The 17,704-nt window shown below is 44.1% G+C and overlaps 1 protein-coding gene across 1 annotated transcript in view; it reads right to left on the bottom strand.

Moving 5' to 3' along the window:
• STXBP2 (syntaxin binding protein 2) overlaps positions 1-17,704 on the bottom strand; it is a 90,907-nt gene that overhangs the window by 11,266 nt on the left and 61,937 nt on the right. Inside the window, exons 13-16 of the mRNA XM_033916533.1 lie at positions 16,693-16,773; positions 12,321-12,459; positions 10,338-10,444; positions 3,511-3,603 (exon numbers count right to left, since the gene is read on the bottom strand). Coding sequence (XP_033772424.1) covers positions 3,511-3,603; positions 10,338-10,444; positions 12,321-12,459; positions 16,693-16,773 — 420 coding nt within the window. The remainder of the gene's footprint in view (positions 1-3,510; positions 3,604-10,337; positions 10,445-12,320; positions 12,460-16,692; positions 16,774-17,704) is intronic.

Below are 17,704 nucleotides of genomic sequence, written 5' to 3'. Positions count from 1 at the left end.
GCTTGCTGTCTTCTGCCTCCACTGAATCTCTGATGTGGCCCCTGAAAGAACCTCTGCATCACGGCCTCCAGCGTAAGGATCAAATCTTTGAACCTGACAATTGCCCCCAACCCCGGCTAACCATCCAGCGCAAACTTGGCATGATATAGGAGTAAGAAGGCCTAAAGAGTCCATCCCTGTCAACTTTAAGCAAAATCAAAGGGTTTGAGGAAGATGGAGACTTCAGAAAAAAAGATAGATTAAAATCCAAGATGGCCACCGCCAGTAAAACTGAGCCAAAAATTGTTGTCGTTACTTTGTTACCTTGGGGCCTGGAAAACTTGCCATGTTGAAGGAACCATGAATTCTGCTGAATTATGCAGCAAGTCAAAAATCCAAAACACAAAAGTAAGTCCACATCTGAATGGTTGAGAGAAAAAGTTAAACTTTTGGATTGGCCTAGTCAAAGTCTAGACTTGAAGCCAACAGAAATACTATACAGCAGGACCTGAAATGAGCAGTTCATGCATGAAAACCTACAAATGTATCTAAATTAAGCCAGTTATGCAAAGAATGAGCTAAGATTTCTCAACAGCAATCTGAAAGACTGACAGGAAATTATAGGAAGAATTTGGTTTAAATTATTGCTTCTAAAGGTGGTGCAATCAGTTACTAAGTTTAGGTGCAGTTACTTTTTCACATGGGCAATATAGGTGTTGAATAAATTTGCTCCTTAAATAAATGAAGTAGTAATTTAAAAGTGTGTTATGTTTACTCAGGTTTCCTCTAATATTACCGTATTTTCACGCAAATAACACGCACCCGTATAAAACGCGCACACGTGTATAGCGCGCAGAAATCACGATGATAAGCACAAAAACTTTGGTATAACGCGCTCACGATTATACCGCGCATGCTGCCCGACTCTCCGTTCACCCCCCCTGACTTCCGTGCACTGCCCCGCCTCTCCGTGCGCTGTCCCGACTCTCCGTTCACCCCCCCCTGACTTCCGTGCACTGCCCTGACTTTCCGTGCGCTGTCCCGACTCTCTGTTCACCCCCCCCTGACTTCCGTGCACTGCCCTGACTTTCCGTGCGCTGTCCCGACTCTCCGTTAAACCCCCCTGACATCCGTGCACTGTCCCCCCTTGAAGGTCTGTCCCCATCCTGAAAGCCTGATGCCCCCCCCCGACGTCCGATACATCCCTCCCCCCGAAGGACCGCCGACTCCCCAACAATATCGGGCCAGGAGGGAGCCCAAATCCTCCTGGCCACGGCGACCCCCTAACCCCACCCCGCACTACATTACGGGCAGGAGGGATCCCAGGCCCTCCTGCCCTCGACGCAAACCCCCCTCCCCCCAACGACCGCCCCCCCCCAAGAACCTCCGACCGCCCCCCAGCCGACCCGCGATCCCCCTGACGACCCCCACGACCCCCCCACCCCCCTTCCCCGTACCTTTGGTAGTTGAGCCAGAAGGGAGCCCAAACCCTCCTGGCCACGGCGACCCCCTAACCCCACCCCGCACTACATTACGGGCAGGAGGGATCCCAGGCCCTCCTGCCCTCGACGCAAACCCCCCCCCCCCCCAACGACCGCCCCCCCCAAGAACCTCCGACCGCCCCCCCCAGCCGACCCGCGACCCCCCCACCCCCCTTCCCCGTACCTTTGGTAGTTGGCCGGACAGACGGGAGCCAAACCCGCCTGTCCGGCAGGCAGCCAACGAAGAAATGAGGCCGGATTGGCCCATCCATCCTAAAGCTCCGCCTACTGGTGGGGCCTAAGGCGCGTGGGCCAATCAGAATAGGCCCTGGAGCCTTAGGTCCCACCTGGGGGCGCGGCCTGAGGCACATGGTCGGGTTGGGCCCATGTGCCTCAGGCCGCGCCCCCAGGTGGGACCTAAGGCTCCAGGGCCTATTCTGATTGGCCCACGCACCTTAGGTCCCACCAGTAGGCGGTGCTTTAGGATGGATGGGCCAATCCGGCCTCATTCCTTCGTTGGCTGCCTGCCGGACAGGCGGGTTTGGCTCCCGTCTGTCCGGCCAACTACCAAAGGTACGGGGAAGGGGGGTGGGGGGGTCGTGGGGGTCGCCAGGGGGATCGCGGGTCGGCTGGGGGGCGGTCGGAGGTTCTTGGGGGGGGGGGCGGTCGTTGGGGGGGAGGGGGGTTTGCGTCGAGGGCAGGAGGGCCTGGGATCCCTCCTGCCCGTAATGTAGTGCGGGGTGGGGTTAGGGGGTCGCCGTGGCCAGGAGGGTTTGGGCTCCCTTCTGGCCCAACTACCAAAGGTACGGGGAAGGGGGGTGGGGGGTCGTGGGGGTCGCCAGGGGGGTCGCGGGTCGGCTGGGGGGGGCGGTCGGAGGTTCTTGGGGGGGGGCGATCGTTGGAGGGAGGGGGGTTTGCGTCGAGGGCAGGAGGGCCTGGGATCCCTCCTGCCCGTAATGTAGTGCGGGGGGGGGTTAGGGGGTCGCCGTGGCCAGGAGGGTTTGGGCTCCCTTCTGGCCCGATATTGTCGGGAAGTCGGCGGTCCTTCGGGGTGGGGGTGCGAGTGGTCCTGCCGGGGGGGGGGGATGTATCGGACGTCGGGGAGTCGGCCGGGCAAGAGGGCTTGGGCTCCCTCTTGCTCCGATCGTGGGTGCGGGTGGGAGCGCGTGCGAGCGGGTCGTTCGGGATGGGGGTGTGAGCGGTCCTGCTGGGGGGGGTGAATCGGGCGTCGGGCGGGGGTGGGAACTATGTTTTAAAACTTTTGTATACCGCGCTCACGCATATAACGCGCGAGGGGTATGCGCGGTAGGTAAAAACGCGTATAACGCGCGCGTTATATGCGTGAAAATACGGTACACTTTGTTTAAACATCAGAAACCATTCAATGTGATATACAGTAAAACCTTGGATTGCAAGTAACTTGGTTTGCAAGTGTTTTGCAAGACAAGCAAAACATTTTATTAAATTTTAACTTGATATACAAGCAAGGTCTTGCAATACAAGCATATACAGTATACACACATCACAACTGATCCGATGGTTCTTCTCTCTACGACACTGCAAGAATGTAGTGTCTGTTCTAAACGAGCAAAGTCTTGCAATACGAGTACATACAGTATACACGCGTCACATCATCACAACTGAGCCGATAGTTCTTCTCTCTCTGACGCTGCAGGAGTACAGTGACTGTTCTAAATGAGCAAGGACTTGCAATACAAGTATGTATAGTATTTTGTATTAAAGTTTTTGGGTTGTGGAATGAATCGTCTGAGTTTCCATTATTTCCTGTGGGGAAATTTGCTTTCATATACGAGTGCTTTGGATTACAAGCATGCTTCTGGAACAAATTACGCTCGCAAACCAAGGTTTTACTGTATATGCAATAATAGGGGAAATTAGGAATAGAGGACACTTTCATGCCATTGTATAACTGACATTTGTCAGAATCTGTTCGGTTACTATGGGTGAGTGGCAATGTTTTCCATCAACTTTCCCTTGCCTCCTCAAACTAGTAGGGCCACAGTATATACAAATGTAAGGATCTTATTACCTCAATCACATCCTTAAGAATGGGAGTCCACCTTGAGAGCTGGTAAGTAGACTCCAGTCGAGGCCTTCTCTCAGGTTTGCTGGAGCTGCTGGGCTGAAGGGGAGAGAAAACATGCCCCAAAAAATGAAGGTACAACAGTGTAGATCTTGAGTAAGAAACAAGAACAGCATCAAAGGTTAAAGAGAAAAATTAAAGTTCAGAGCATATGGATTTGAAGATTTTAGCCTAACACAATGTGAGAACTGTATCCCTATGACTATGGTTCTATGCTCTGGATGCTGATGATAGAAAATGGCCATAAGGGGATCTGGAGTAAGATGGCAAAAGTACTTGAATGGCAACAACAAACAAAGAATCCAACAGAACTGCAGTAAAATATCGAATCAAAGAACAAAAGCGAAAACTGCAATAATGGTGTACAAGATGCCAAGTCTTTATTGAACAACTATAAATGTAACAGTTTGTATCCAAAAGGGCTGGTGAACAGGGACCTGACATGGTCCGTGTTTCGAAGAAACACTCCTTCCTCAGGGTCCTAAAGTGTATCATATACAAAGAAATCTGATGGATGACAACTGGAAACAGCAGAGTGATGAAGAACTAGGCAAGCTGTCTAAGCTCCTACACGTATATGATATACTTATATGATACACTTTAGGACCCCTGAGGAAGTAGTGTTTCTTCGAAACACAGACCGTGTCGGGTCCCGGTTCACTAACCCTTTTGGATACAAACTTTTTAATGTCTTGAGAGAGATGACAGGAGCCTATGGGAGACTTTTACAGGTTGTGAGACCTATTCCTGCATTTTGCTGAAGTTGCTGAAGTCACGGGCTTGTGCACACTGGTTTCAGTTCAGATGCTGAGATGCTAATGTGTGGCATGTGAGTGTGTGGATTTCTTGCTGTGAAGTTTCTCAAGGACACCAACCAGTGCTGGAAAGACAATGAGCTATTTAACAGTGCTGAAAGAAAATGCCAGTCAGCAAGACATTCCATCATCCGGGAACCTAAGAACTGATAAAGTGATGCCAGGCTAATGCGCTGAGGCACTGATATTGATGTACCCGTGTGAAGAATGAAAACTTCAGGAAGAAGAAAGTTCTAAAAGCTATGCCTGTCCAGGGCCCCCCAGGGAACAATGGAGGCGTGGACTAGGAGAGGGTTAGATAGGAAGTTGGTCTTATCCAATAGGGTGATATATATTCCCAGCCAGGGGAATTGTCTAAGATTTTGACACCTTCTGTATAAAACCTCCCCATGCTCTGGCAGAGTTTCTTTACAGAGACTACGCCATACTTACAAAAAATGCTGGCACTGTTTGTATGAGGTTTTTTCTCTCCATTGTATATGTCCAAACTGATTTATTTCTGATTTGACAAATGCTGTTATAATACTAATTACTAGAATAAAAAGTTATTTGCTTTGGAATATACAATGTAATCTTGTGGGTTTTATTTTTGGGGGGGATTTTCCTTCACGACAGATCCCCAGTGAGGAAAAGTAAGCAGTATTTTACTTCAGACTATATTTATATTTATGGTTGTTCAATAAAGACTTGGCATCTTGTACACCATTACTGCAGTTTTTGCTTTTGTTCCTTGAGAAGTACTTGAGTGGCACATAAATGAAAGATTACAAGACAAACACATTAACTGAACTTTCATTTGGTCCAATGTAATTCTCAAACCTACTGGGTTGATCTGCGCAGTCTCGGCAACTTATGTGTGAACAACTAGTTTATTGGATGTTTTTATTCTTTGTATGATTCTTTTCTTTTCCTATATTTAACTGAAGTTAATTTCCTATATGTTTTCAAATTTTTGTTTTATCGTAAGCCACTATGACGTCTTTTTAGATATAATAGAAACTCCAATGATTTTAATAAACATAAAAGAACAAGACCAATCTAAGAGCTTCAGAGGAAGGTGGGGACAGGGTTATTTTGCAGATTTCCTAAAATATGCGTCAAATATCTGCACTGATAATGAGGTACGAAATCCAATCTAGAGTAATGGATAATCTGTTTTATATTAGCATATCCAAAGTTATAAGCTAAAATGCTAAACTGGATAACATCCCATATGTTTAGGAACCTCCAGATTATTGACTCTGGCACCCTCTCCACCACCTTCTCTTCCCTCCCTTCAACTACTATGTCATAAAAGTCTGTCAATGAAGCTGTCTTCCCCTATAACACCATTATCTCCTCTGCTTTAGATACCCTCACTCCTTCTATCTCATGTCATAAGAACATAAGAATAGGTCCATCAAGCCCAGTAGCCCATTCTCATGGTGGCCAATCCAGGTCAATAGTACCTGGCCAAAACCCAAGAAGTAGCAATATTCCATGCTACCGATACAGGGCAAGCAGTGGCTTCCCCTATGTCTTTCTCAATAATGGACTATGGCAAACCCCAGTCCTCGCTGACCTCTAACATCTGCTACCTGCACTCCTGTCTGTGCCTGATCTGCCGAACATCTTTGGCTTAAATCCTGCACACACGCTGACTTCATCCACTTCAAATTCCTGCTGACATCCTTTCAGTCTGCCGTCTCACTTGTTAAACAAGAATACTATACCCATTGAATAATCATCAATTTTTCTCTTCTTCTTTTTGGCACATCAGGAGGGGTGGGTAATGGAAATAATATTACATAATATGTTATAATATGTTATATAATGTGTATATGGTGATTGGAAAGCAGTTGAAGGGTGGGTGGTGGGGGGTAAAAATATTATTAGAATTTTATGTAGTAGATATAAAAGTGATATTGTGTAATAATTTATTGTAATTTAATATTTTGTGCACTTGATGTAAAATATGAAAATGAATAAAGAATATTAAAAAAAAACAAAAAAAAACAAACAAGTAACTAACTCTCTTAGCTCTACCCTCACAGTCTCTTTGTCACATTAAACTCTCTACACAAAGTGCCCTCACCTCCAATCCCCCCTTCATTTTATCCTCAGACTATGGCCGAGTTCTTCTTCAAGGTTCAGGAGAGTCACCTTGGGTTCTCAACCAGGTCACCTTCTCCCCCACCCTCTTCCATCTATCCTTTCTGCAAACCTCCTCCTCAACCCTTGCCCCCTTTTCTGAAATCACTGAAGAGGAAACTGCACAGCTCTCCTCTAAACCCACCACCTGCTCCTCTGATCCAATTCCCACCCACCTACCCAGCACTGTTTCTCCCACTGTTATTCCTCCTATCTGTCAACATCCTCAATCTATCACTCTCCACTGCAACGGCTCCCGATGTCTTCCAAACATGCCATAGTTAACCTCTCTTCAAAAAAACCCTAACTAGTTCCAATATGCCCATCTTCCTCCTCCCCTCCTTATCCAAGCTACTCGAACATGCTGTCCACTGCCATTGCCTGGAGATTTGTTCCCATATCTCCAAGCGAAGGACTATATTCAGCGGGCTGGGATTCTAAGAGTGCTCTTGGGGGGGGAGGGGAGGAACTGAATTTGAAAAACTATTGGGCCCAGAGGTAAAAAAAGGGCATGATTTCTGCTATATGCCTGCCTTAATAGTAGAATAAAAATACAAACCGTTAAAATGATGATTATGCCTGTAGTTTGCTACCAAATGGGGATGATACCAATTTTCTTTCATGAATCTTTTTACATTAAATTAAATAGAATTTTGACAAAATTCATTTGGCTAAACAAAAAACCAAGAATTGCTTTAGTGTCGCTACAAAAACCAATTAAGGAGGGAGGGGTAAATTTTCCCAACTTTTATAGGTACCATCAAGCCTATATTTTACGTCATGGTATGTATTGGATCCTCCCAGAGCCCACTGATAATATTCCAGACTGGTTCTGGCTAGAATGGAGACTAATATTTCCACTACGTCTTAGTCATGTAATTAGTATCAAGATGCCAAGGTTATATAAAGATCATAAAATATTTATGGATACCTGAAAAACTCTAAGATACATAAGTAATTTAACTCAAATTCCAATTAGTAAATCAACTACTCAAACAATATGGCTAAACCCCAAGATCAAAATAGGCGGTTTTAAAGTCATCTGGAAACATTGGATGATAGCAGGAATTCGTATTTTAAATGATGTAATAAAAAATGATAAGTTGCTGGAGTTTTCACAATTGCAACATAAATTTGGTCTTAATAAAACACAATATTTTAAATGGTTGCAATTGAAGCAATCTATTCAGGAAGGGTTCCCTGAATGGAAAAACCTTGCTAAATATCACAGTTTGGAATTCTTATGTTTCCAGATGGACTCAATAGGACATAAAGCCGCACAGTGGTATAAAATAATATCTGGATTTATAAATAAAAAACCAAAAAATGGTCTTAGAGACATTTGGAGCATTGAGATAAAACACCAAATTAGTGTATCTCAATGGCCACGGCTTTGGTCTTGGAGGTTAAAATGTACGGTATCAGCATCTATGAGGCAAACTTGGTTTTTTCTTCTTCATAGAGCATTTTGGACCCCAACACGTTTACATAGAATTGATAGCTCTAAATCTAATAGATGCTGGCACTGTCATGATGAAATTGGGACATTAGATCATCTTATATTCTTTTGTCCATTCATCTTAACATTCTGGAAATCAATTTGGCCCCAAATTAATAAGATGCTAGAAAATCCAGTAGCCTTGACATATGATACTATATTATTTGGAACAACAATGAGGAAAAAAAGTCAAATATCATCAAGTAATAATAAACTTTTATTTATTTTAACTGGAGTAGCAATACAACAAATCACATTTAACTGGAAACAACATGATAGATTGAACTATATGTTTTGGTGGAATTCTGTGTGTCATATATACAAAATGGAACTTGCTATTGCAACACATAAAGGATATATGAATAAATTTCAAAAAATATGGGGACCATTAAAAAATTTTTGTAAAGAATAAAAAAAAAAAAAAATTTTTCTCATGATTAAAATTGACCATTAACAGATTTCTCAAATAAATTATTAATTTTTCCCAAGATAAGATATTTGAATAGAAGGGATGGGGGTGGGCTTTTATTCTAACTACTACTTTCTAATTCAATATTTAAATGAATATACAGGAAAAATTGAATTTATATATTATTTATTGGAAGGGAGGGAGGGAAAAGGGATTATTATATATAATAAAAATTATATAAAAATTAAATTTATTGAAAAATATTATAACTTTATTAAAATTTAAATTTTTAATGAAATGTTAATTCAATGTTAATATATGAGATGATCAAGTGTGTATGTTTAAATTTCTATTGAATTCTATTGTAACACTTGTTGTGACATAAGAAAATGAATAAAGAATTATAAACAATAGTAGAATAAAAATAATAAAAAACACGCTAACATTATTTTTTTTTTCCAAATCTTTACTCATTTTTCTATCTTACATCAAGTACACCATATTATATCAATTGAATCATATACATTACTTGAAAATTTTCCATATATCATCATAAATACATAAAAATATCTCCCTCCCCCACCCACCCTTTTCACAACATTATAATCAAAAATAACATACATGTATTGTATTCATAAATATTGATAGATCCTATAATATAACTATGGTAGAATTGGAAAATACTGCAATGATTGGGTGGTGAGGTTTTTTGGGGGAATTTGTTCCCCTTTTCCCTCCATGTCTCTGAGCACTACCTTCTTATGTAAAAATTAAGTATACTAGTTAAAAATATTTTCTATTTCTGATGTTAGCATGTTTTTTTAGTATTTTGATTTGATTATTTCATGCTTCCTCATTAGAAGGAGTGTATATATTTTTCCTCCATTTGTGTTTTTGCCTTAATAGTAGATCCGATGTCCCCCTGAAATACTTGTTAATGTGGAAAGCAGATTTGGGCAGAAATATAACCCCAGAGGAATGGGACATGACCTGGAAGCATACCGCCATGCTTGGCTTAGCCACTGTGATGGTGGAAAATGGGTACAAAGCACTACTGCGCTGATACTACACCCCTATTCTCCTAGCAAAACTCTCTGGAGGAAGGGATGGGGCTTTGGGCTCACGGGTACTCATTTGCATATGTGGTGGGATTGCGGAATAGCTCGGGGGTTCCGGATCTCAGTACTCCGAGCCTTGTCATCTATTCTGCATAGGGCTCTTCAGCCCTCCATCGGGTTAGTATTTCTGCACCATTATGATAATGGTTGGGAGAAGGAAGTCTACTTCACTAAACTGTTCCTAAAGGCGGCTCGCTTGGTGTTGGTGGCCAGTTGGAAACAGTCTGCCGCTCCGGATATGCAATTAGTGCTGACTAAAGTGGATGATTGGTATTCTCTGTATAGGCTATCGGCCTTGAAGCATCACAGGATGGGGAGTTTTATTCGGAAATGGCAATGCTATGAAGAATGGAGGAACACTACCGTGAAGGTGATGTTTGTTGTATGTGGGATCTTGGGGGAGGGGGGAGTTCATATTGCTGGTTGCTTTCTGTACCATGATGGTCATCTTGTATGTGATGCTTTTCAGTTCTATTGATTTTCTGGATTCTATGTTCTGTATAAATTGCCTTGGCAACAGATGAAAGCTATCAGTAAAAAAACAAAAAAACACCAAAATATCATCCTATCTACCAGCTGAAAGGGTGTTATTTCTGGGTGTAGCCTGAGTGTGCTTTAATATGACAACAAATCTTTGGAAAAAAAATCTCTCAGAAATGCAAGTGGTAGACCAATGGTAAAGGTGGGACTGAGATAGGAGAGTGGCTGGCTGGGCAACAGGACTGGTCTGGATGGTTGCTGGATGGCGAGAGGTGAAACAAAAGACTGATGACAGTGGTAGAAGGTAGGAAATGAAGACTTACTGTTGGGGTGATATTTGTTCCCAGGAGCTGCATGTTACGAATGATGTTACTATCTTTCTGAATGTTTGCATGTTGGATGAGCTTTGCAAGGTTCTCCTCGCTGATGCCTGCAAACAGAATGCAGAGATCCTCACAATGGAAAGATGTACAAAGAATTCAATATAAATATTTTGATTTATTCTTAATTCTTTTTTTGACAGCTCACGTTACTAACTCTGAATTGTGAATAATACGCACTTACACAGAAGATGCATCAATGGCTCCTCCCTACTCGTCTGAAGATAAGCCTTGTGCAAGGCTAAAACAAAATCAGGGGGGAAAAACCCTGGTGGTCCAATGGGACTCACTGTCAAAGCAGGAGACCCAGCCGAAACCTGCCCCTTGTTCCAATACAGGAGAAAGGTCATCTGAGGCTTTAGACAAGATGGAGGAGCTTCCCACGAAAACTGGTGGAAAATTTGCTGAAAAATTCCTCCCCTGAGGCCTGAACCACCCCAGCTGCTAAAGCAGGCAAGCCGGCAGCAGCAGTAAGGGAGACCCCAGCACTATCGGCGGTAAGGGAAACCTTATTTCCCTGATCGGTGGTGGCAGCTGGAAGAATCCCTGTGTGGGCAATGAAGGAAGCCTGGGCTTCCTCATTGACTGCTGCTGGTGCGCGAGGCACTCATGAAAGGGATCCCTGGATGCCGGCACCCGAAGCCGACAAGAATTCCCCTTCGCGGTGGCCGGCGCACCGCAAGCAAAGGCTGGCCACATTGACCTTGTGTCTGGAGCCCTTTCCCAGAAATTATTAGCTTATCTGGGTTACCATGAGCTTCATAACCTCAGATACCAGGTTGTCTACAGGGGACAATGTCATGTCATCCTGCAACATATACCTCACGTTGGTTATGCCTCAGTTCTTCTCAAACATGTATGTGGTTCCAAGCCAAATAGTGTGAATAACTGAACAGCAATCAAAGGTGAACACCAACCAGAAAAACCCCCCCACCATGCTTACCATATAAGCCTTTGAGCTGAGAGAGGCTAAGAGAGAGACAGACAGAGACAGAGACAGACACAGACAGAGATAGAGACAGACAGAGATAGAGACAGACAGAGATAGAGACAGACAGAGACAGAGACAGACAGAGATAGAGACAGACAGAGATAGAGACAGACAGAGACAGACAGAGACAGAGACAGACAGAGATAGAGACAGACAGAGACAGACAGAGACAGAGACAGACAGAGATAGAGACAGACAGAGACAGAGACAGACAGAGACAGAGACAGACAGAGACAGACAGAGACAGACAGAGACAGAGACAGACAGAGATAGAGACAGAGACAGACAGAGACAGACAGAGACAGAGAGAGATAGAGACAGACAGAGACAGAGACAGACAGAGACAGACAGAGACAGAGAGAGATAGAGACAGAGAGAGTCAGAGAGACAGACAGACAGAGATAGAGATAGACAAAGATAGAGACAGACAGACAGAGAGAGAGAGAGTCAGAGAGGCTGAGAGAGAGAGACAGAGAGAGAGAGACAGACAGACACAGAGAGACAGTAAGAGAGGCCGAGAGAGACAGACTGAGAGAACATCCCTTTCTGTGTCTGCCATTTAAAGTAGTATCTATTCCCCCATTATCCCAAAATTCATGTAAAAATATGTATAACATTTAGTGCTAACACTCCCTAGCTGGCCTCGTTTGTGGCTTCAATCTAGCTGTTATTTCTGTTGGTTTACCCCCTATTAATTAAAAAATAGGCACCTATTTGGTCTTCACACAAACAACCTGTTATAACATTATTTTCCACAAAATACATATCAACAGCAAGGAGAAGTGTGTAAAGAAAGGAATGGTGTTGATACAGAGGAATAGAAATGAAGCACTAAATGGCAGTGAGAGAGAGCTAGAAGGGAAAGCACTACAAAGAGACAAGTAGAGGACAACATCGGCTTGGTGGAGGCATGAGGTAGGAAGAAAAGCTGGTACCATTCTTGAGCAAGATGTAGAGCAGGATAATGCGAATCTTGTCATATGGCTTAACATTTACATCCAGGAGAATAGGAACAATGATCTTCATAGGATCCTTAATTTTCTCTCCATCTGCATCCATACCCATGGCCAGGTCCTGAAAAGGAAGTGAGCACAGCATAACCATTACAGTGCCGTATATAAACAATGTAGGCTATCAAGAACGGATATATGAAGTTTGCAAGTAGATTCAACTGTTCATACGAGTGTAACTCGTAAGCCACCCAAGTACACTGCAGCAGGCACTCATAAGTTACCTTGCACATGCATGATTCTGTGCTCTGCATATGAGAGTCACTCCAGTAGGCAAACAAGTGCCAGCCTACAAATGCCGAATATAAACAGATTTTTCTGGCCCCCAAAAATGGCATCAAACATTTAATCTTGGTTTATATTTGAGACCTAATCTATATTGCCCTGGATGGTCTAGTGAAACACTGGGGCAGGTGTGATCCCCACTTGCTCCTGCTCCTTCCATAGTTAAAATGTCTGCCGAGACTACCACTAGAAGTCACAGCAGCCAATTTGCATAGTAGGTCCAGGAGAAGGGGTGTCTACCAGTGGTTCTGGTAGAGGGGTTTGTCTGTTCAGAGGGAGGGGGAAGAGAGAGAAGTAATAAGTGGAAGCTGTGCCTGTTCGGGGGGGAGAGAGGAGCGGTTTGGGGGAGAGTGGCTGTAGCAAAGGTAGAATAGGAGGGACATCATAGGGGAAAAGGAGCTGCCGTACACCAGTGTATCCAAAGCTAGTTCTGGAATACCCTCCTGCCAGTCAGATTTTCATAGAAAATTAGAAACATAGAAAATGACGGCAGAAAAGGGCCACTGCCCATCTAGTCTGCCCACACTAATGGCCCACCCCCTAACTACCTCCATGAAGAGATCCCACATGCCAATCCCATCTTTTCTTAAAATCTGGCACGCTGCTGGCCTCAATTACCTCTTGGGGAAGATTATTCCAGCGGTCAACCACCCTTTCGGTGAAGAAATATTTTCTGGTGTCGCCATGAAATTTCCCACCACTGATTTTCAACAGATGCCCTCTTGTTGCCGTGGGTCCTTTAAGGAAAAAGAGATCCTCTTCCACCTCGATACGGCCCGTGACATATTTGAACGTCTCGATCATGTCTCCCCTCTCTCTGCGTTCCTCGGGTGATTACAGCTGCAACTTACCCAGTCGTTCCTCATACAGGAGATCCTCGAGTCCTGAGACCATCCAAAATTAATATGCATGAGACCGATTGCCTCCATTGTATGCAAATCTTTTTCATGCATATTGTGGATGTCCTGAAAACCTCACTATCAAGAAAGTCCCCAAAATGGGAAGAAGCCCAAACAATGACAAGAAACAAATCTTCCCTGAACCTAAAATAGGGGTGAGGGGAATTTGTTGTGATAAACGGGAAGTCCTCAGTCACACAGCTCGTAATGGGGACCAAATCCCTAATGCACCAGCTGTCACAGAATACACCCACAAGGGGGTTATTTGTGAAACATTCCCGGGCTAACCCATATGTGCTCAAATGTATACCTAGTGCACAAACTAGTTGCTAATAGTGCAAAATATGATAATCAACCAACATAACATACAAAAAATGGTTGGAGCTGTCTCTGCCTCTAATCCGAGGGTGCAGAAGCAACCAAACTCAGCCAAAGGGCACAGGCCTGAGGTACAAGAAAACAGTCTAGGAAGTACTTAGCTTCTCCACAGTCAAAGAATATAAGGCAGCACAAAAGGCTTGTCCAGACTTGTCCAACGGGACTCCATTTTGAGGGTACAAGCCCCTTTCCTCAGGAACCAACTGCTGAATGCTGTGACCAGTATCTCTCAAACACCCGCCAGCGCCATTTTCAACTTATTGAAGCTCTAATGCACTAAAGCACTTTATAGAAAACACAACGGTCTGATGAGGAGGCTAGTGTCACATAGTATTTGACCACTCAAATCAATTGAATACTGGCACTTCTGAAGACCAATGAATAAGTAAAAAGCTATAAGTAAACATGCTGTGAAGTACTGTTTTTGGAGAACACGAGTGATCGTATAACAGTACGAAGGATTGCTGCGCACATTACTTATGGCAGATATACTGCAGCATAGCAAAGAATTTAATATGATCTGGGTCCCGTTAACATAGTAACATAGTAGATGACGGCAGATAAAGAAAGACCCGAATGGTCCATCCAGCCTGCCCAACCCGATTCAATTTAAATTTTTTAATTTTTTCTTCTTAGCTATTTCTGGGCAAGAATCCAAAGCTCTACCCGGTACTGTGCTTGGGTTCCAACTGCCGAAATCTCCGTTAAAACCTACTCCAGCCCATCTACACCCTCCCAGCCACTGAAGCCCTCCCCAGCCCATCCCCCACCAAACGGCCATACACAGACACAGACCGTGCAAGTCTGCCCAGGACTGGCCTTAGTTCAATATTTAATATTATTTTCTGATTCTAGATCCTCTGTGTTCATCCCACGCTTCTTTGAACTCAGTCATGGTACCAATAAACTTCCCTTTCAAACAAATAGGGCCACGACCTCTCATATCTCAATGTGATAAGGTCAAATATTTAAACTGTACGCATTTTCATGGAAAGCCAATGCAACAGTAGCCTTGCATTCTGCCTCCTAAAGCATCCAAAAATAACTCGTGTTGCCACATTCTGAATTATCTGAAGATGATGACTCAACCTTCCCCAATTGCAGTAGTATTGCAGTAGTCTAGGGATAAACCTGAATGACTGCTCTGAATATTTCCTGGACCAAAACCTGGATAAATAGCTTTGATGTCCTTTGTTAATTCAACATAGTTTCTTGGTTTTCAAATCTTTTCTTTCTTTTTATACATGTCCAGGACGGGGTGGGTGGGTGGGGGGGGGGGATATATTTTTTGGTTCATTTCTTGGAATTTAAGTGCTTATTTTGTCAACGAATGTATGTATAATTTATGGCACTTTGTATTAGTTTTGAAAATTAATAAAGATCTATATAAAAAAAAAGAAAAAAGTGTAATCCCTGCGAATGCTAGTTTCCTGGGCAGTAGTTAAGAAGCAGCAGCACGACCAGCAAAGCAAAAGAATCCGATTGTCCGACAATACTAACTTTTAAAAAGACAGTAGTGTACGGAAAAAGGGGGGCTCATGGCTGAAGATTTACCTAGACTATCTAAATTTCTTCCACTATCCCTACAGTTAAGCATCGACTTTATCATGCTGTCATGTGCTACAGACTAGATGAAAGGAAAAACGAATTGCACATGAGCAGTGTTACACATGGTACCGACAGAGAGAGGAAGGAGGGGGAAGGGAAGAGGGCTGGAAATAGATTAAAATTTCTAATCGCACAATCGCATAACACACCCTCCTCACATTTCCTCCTCAACTGTGCAATATATAGATAGCGGATCTAAATTCTCAAAACTAACAATAAAATCATTTATCTTCCCTGCATCCCTCACTGTCCAGCAGCTCTCTCCCCCCACCTCGTTTCATAGTCTGGTCCCCTCATAGTCCTGCACTTTATTCATTCAATTTTCTATACCGTTCTCCCAGGAGAGCTCAAACGGTTTACATGAATTTAATCAGGTACTCAAGCATTTTTCCCTGTCTGTCCCGGTGGGCTCACAATCTATCTAATGGACCTGGGGCAATGGGAGGATTAAGTGACTTGCTCAGGGTCACAAGGAGCAGCGTGGGTTTGAACCCACAACGCCACACTTTTTCCCTGCTACCTGCACCCCAACAGGTCCAGCACCTCTCCCTCTGTACCCTCAGAGTCTAGTATCTCTTCTTCAGCCTCTCTTCCTTCTCAATTCAGCACCTATTCCTCCCCCCCCTTTGAGTACAGCACCTCTTTCTCAACCAGCTTCGCTCCCCCTCCCGAGTCCAGCACCTCTTCCTTCCCTCCTCTCACCTACAGCTTTCAAAATCACTTGCAGTGCTAACTTGCTGCCCAGGGCTAACCCAGAATCTTTCTTCAGCCAGGACACCCCATAAACAGAAGCTGGATCAGAGGGGCGGGACGTGGCTGAGGAAAGGCTCCAGGTTGGCCAGGGCAGCAAGTAAGTGCTGCCACTGTTGCTGCCGACATGATTTGGAAACCTAGAGGTGAGAAGAGGGAAGGAAAAAAAAATGTTGGACTTGCAAGGGGGTGGAGGTTGTGGCAGCAGGGTTGCAGCTTCCAGGCGATTTAAGAGAGCCACTAAGGTGAGAGGGATGGGAAATGCAATTAACACATTAAAATGATTAACACGAGCTAATATTTGAATGTGTTAAATCGCATTAAAAACGTGCTAAATGTACAGCCCTAGAAGAGAATAATGCATTGTACGCACTAACCTGCTCCACCCCACACAGCTTCTCCACAGTTCCTTTGAAGTGTTTCATACAGTCTTCAGCCAGGTGCAGGTGTGTGGAATACTGCAGAGAATTCAAGCCGTATATTACTATGTATGATTTTTGCTTCTTTTTTTTTTTTTAAGACGTTTTAACATTTCTTACCAAAATATCTTGTGCAGATAAGACAGGTTGGTTTACATTTATAATAAGGGCAAGGGAGACAAAATGGAACACCCCTCCCCCCCAGTTTGCATCAAGTCTACAACGTTGCAGGGTTTAAAAAAAATTTTTAAAAAGTCTGAACACAATCCTATGGGACACAACAGAAAAAAAAGTAAGGCAGCAGCCCTCTAAGCATCCAAGCAGACAAAACACATCTCAATCCAGAAAGTGATCTTCCGACAATGGCCATTATTCCATGATACATGTCACTTCTTCCGGGTTAAGATCAATATAAGGATATTGCTTAATTCCAAAGCATCGCAAGCATGGCCTACCCCTGGGTATATCATACCACCCTGGTGGTCTAGTGGCTCGTAGGGACAGGAGCGATCCTCAGTTGCTGCCGCTGATGCAGTCTCTGCAGTCAAAATGGCTGCTGTGGCTTTCAACAGCAGTCCAATGGAAGCCATGACAGCCATTTGGGGATTGGAGCCAACAGGGGTTGGAGCGACTGTAGATTGCTCCTGTCCCTACCGGCCTCTGAACCACTAGGGAGATATTGTAGGTCCGGGGAGGGGGGGGGTAATTTCTGTTCAATGGAAGGAGGATGTTAAGTCAATACATCAAGCTCTGGCTGTACCAGTATTCATATCCAAGCTAAAAGCCCACTTTCCAGGAACCCCCGCGAATCTTGAAAAACTGTGAATACGGCTTTTCCTGGGGGAGGCTGGAGAGGGCAGCTGGAGAGGCAGGAGACAGCAGCCGGAGCGCCGGCGAGTGAAGGAAATCACTCGCTATATGCTCCGATCACCTCTTCCTGTACTTAAGTCGGGCCTTACCAATCAGGAGC

The sequence above is a fragment of the Geotrypetes seraphini genome, chromosome 12 (assembly GCF_902459505.1).
Source record: "Geotrypetes seraphini chromosome 12, aGeoSer1.1, whole genome shotgun sequence".
Lineage (NCBI taxonomy): Eukaryota > Metazoa > Chordata > Amphibia > Gymnophiona > Dermophiidae > Geotrypetes > Geotrypetes seraphini.
The sequence above is the reverse complement of the archived record's forward strand: the minus strand, read 5'-3'. Positions and strand labels throughout refer to the sequence as shown.